Below are 2,557 nucleotides of genomic sequence, written 5' to 3'. Positions count from 1 at the left end.
TGCCCCCACCTCCCTCCCCATCCAGTTCACCTGTAAGTCCTTTTGTTTGACCAGATCCCAAATCCCTGCACTCTAACTGCACTGCCACCATTTCATAATGGAGTTGCTGAGACTCCTGACTCATCCCTTCTTTCCACTGTTGCTCTCCACAGCAGGCAGAAGGATATTTTTTTCTTACTATCCTTATTACTATTGAGACTTTTTTATTATACATTAATTAAAAATAAAACACAGATGCTATTGATTTTAATAATGTATTCTCTTTAACACATTATATCCCAAATATTATTTCAACATGTAATCAATATAGAAGTTAATGAGATAGTTGACCCTCTTTTTTCATATCAAGTTTTCAAACTCCAGTGTGCATTTTATACTTAGAGTACATCTCAGTTTGGATCAGCCCCATTTCAAGGCTCACTGGCAACATGTGGTAGTGGCTGTTTTATTGGAAAGCTCAGCCCTGGACAGGATAGTGGTTAGGGAGGAGGAAAGGGAATGGGATATATTCTTAAATTTGTTCTTTATTTTACAGTTATTGGCTAATTTTTAAAGTTAAAAGATTGCAGCTTTTGGTATTCTTAATGACTGCCAGCTGTGGATCAGTTGCATTGTCATTAGCATCAGAACTCTTTTTTTAAAAAATCATTTTATGTTCTTATAAAATACAACAAAAATTAATAGCACAAATTTCTTCTATACAATAATAATCCTGTTGAAATTGTACTCTTGGCTGGTAGGCAATGCTACTCTGTGGTAGCTCGCATGTTTATTCATAAATATATGAAAGATCAAATTCTAAGTTAGAGAATATGACTTAGGAGTATTAGAGTATAATATATCAAACTTGAGCACTTTTTATTCTGAATTCCAGGGTAAATATGTTTACTGGTATGTAGTAAAATGAACTGTCAGGAGGAGATGGGTAGGAATTCCTGAAAAGTTGGTAAGAACATCCTTTAAATGTAATTTTTTTTTTTTAGGGGTTGCAGATGGTGTAGGAGGATGGAGAGACTATGGAGTTGATCCGTCTCAGTTCTCAGGGACTTTAATGCGGACATGTGAACGGTTAGTAAAAGAAGGACGGTTTGTCCCAAGTAATCCCATTGGAATCCTCACCACAAGCTACTGTGAGTTGCTGCAAAATAAAGTACCTTTACTTGGTAAGTCGATGTCCTATGTGTTTTCCTCTCTAAAGATGCCCAGGAAATGGTTAACAATAAAACCAAGAGATTAATCAGCCTACCGTTAAGCAACGTTTGATAAAGAAGCTATTAAATACTTACTATTTACTTACAAAATACTACTGCTTGGAGAGAATGTAAATAGGTACAACCACTTTGGAAAACAATTTGGAATTATAGAATACAGTTAAACATGAACAGATAGTATGCTCCAGCAGTTCCACTTCTAGGTCTATACCCTAGACTAGAGAAACTCTTACACATCCGTATATCAAAGAGTAGGCACAAGAATGTTTATAGTAGCATTATTTATAATAGCAGAAAATTGGGAACAACCTAGAAGTCCCTTTATAGTAGAAAAACACACTTAGAAAAGGAATGATTTAAAGCTGCATGCAATACTCAGGAACAGCCCTGGCCAGTGTGGCTCAGTTGGTTGAGTGTTGTCCGATGCACCAAAAAGTTGGTGGTTCGATTCCTGATCGGGGAGCATGCAGAAGGCAGCCATATTTCTCTCAATGTTTCTCTCTCCCTTCCCCTTCTCTAAAGTCGATAAAAACATATTTTTAAAAAGTAAAAATTGTTTAGGGATTCTAAAATATGATAAAAGAAGAAAGAAAAACAAGTGATTATATAATTCAGAATAGGGGTTCTTTCCAAGGGAGAAAGAAAGGAGTGAGGTCTGCATGAAAAATTCAGTTGATTACCTTTGGGGAGTTCAGGTTGCAGATAGATACCCCAGACTAATAGCAGTTAGCTGAAATACCATGGCACAAAATAGATTCCTGTTAATCTTGTTATTAGAAACTGTCCAAATACCTAGTGCTCATTTGGTATACTAATGGAGCATCCTTTGGCCAAGCTTCTACATTTATTTGTTAAATGGTTTCCTGGAAACTTAACCAACAACTTTCCCAGCCTTCTATGCAGAATTTCAGAAAGGGTGTTATTAATTTTCTACTAATTGCCAGCATCTTTCTGGTTACTAGGAGCCCCCCCTACCCCCCCCAGTCACCATCCGAATTTAAAATCAGCCTCTGTTCAGTGTTAATGGAAAGCTCTACATTGTAAAATTTTGCCTTCACTTTAAATCCTTAAGAACAGTTTCTTTTCATTATGCTGCCATCTTTTTTTTTTTTCTCTGTGCTGTGATTAACCAGCTTATTTTATTTCTAACTGAAGAGAAATCTTGCCTGGAGGTTTCAATATACTGCTTTGTCTTAATTTGCTATTTTGGGCATGCAATTTGGAGCTTGCATAGTGGAACATCCTAGATTCTCTTTCTAGTACCTCTCTGTCAACATGCCATATGACTTTATGCAAACCTCTTAGCCCCTGACCCTTGCTTCATATGTTGAATGGAGAGACATGTG

At 36.6% G+C, this 2,557-nt stretch overlaps 1 protein-coding gene across 1 annotated transcript in view; it reads left to right on the top strand.

The window, feature by feature from the left end:
* Positions 1 to 2,557, top strand: part of PPTC7 (PTC7 protein phosphatase homolog) — a 42,186-nt gene that overhangs the window by 26,110 nt on the left and 13,519 nt on the right. The window contains exon 2 of the mRNA XM_015567348.1: positions 984 to 1,163. Coding sequence (XP_015422834.1) covers positions 1,052 to 1,163 — 112 coding nt within the window. The 5' untranslated portion in view covers positions 984 to 1,051. The remainder of the gene's footprint in view (positions 1 to 983; positions 1,164 to 2,557) is intronic.

This window comes from Myotis davidii, unplaced genomic scaffold, assembly GCF_000327345.1.
Source record: "Myotis davidii unplaced genomic scaffold, ASM32734v1 scaffold223, whole genome shotgun sequence".
Lineage (NCBI taxonomy): Eukaryota > Metazoa > Chordata > Mammalia > Chiroptera > Vespertilionidae > Myotis > Myotis davidii.
The sequence above is the reverse complement of the archived record's forward strand: the minus strand, read 5'-3'. Positions and strand labels throughout refer to the sequence as shown.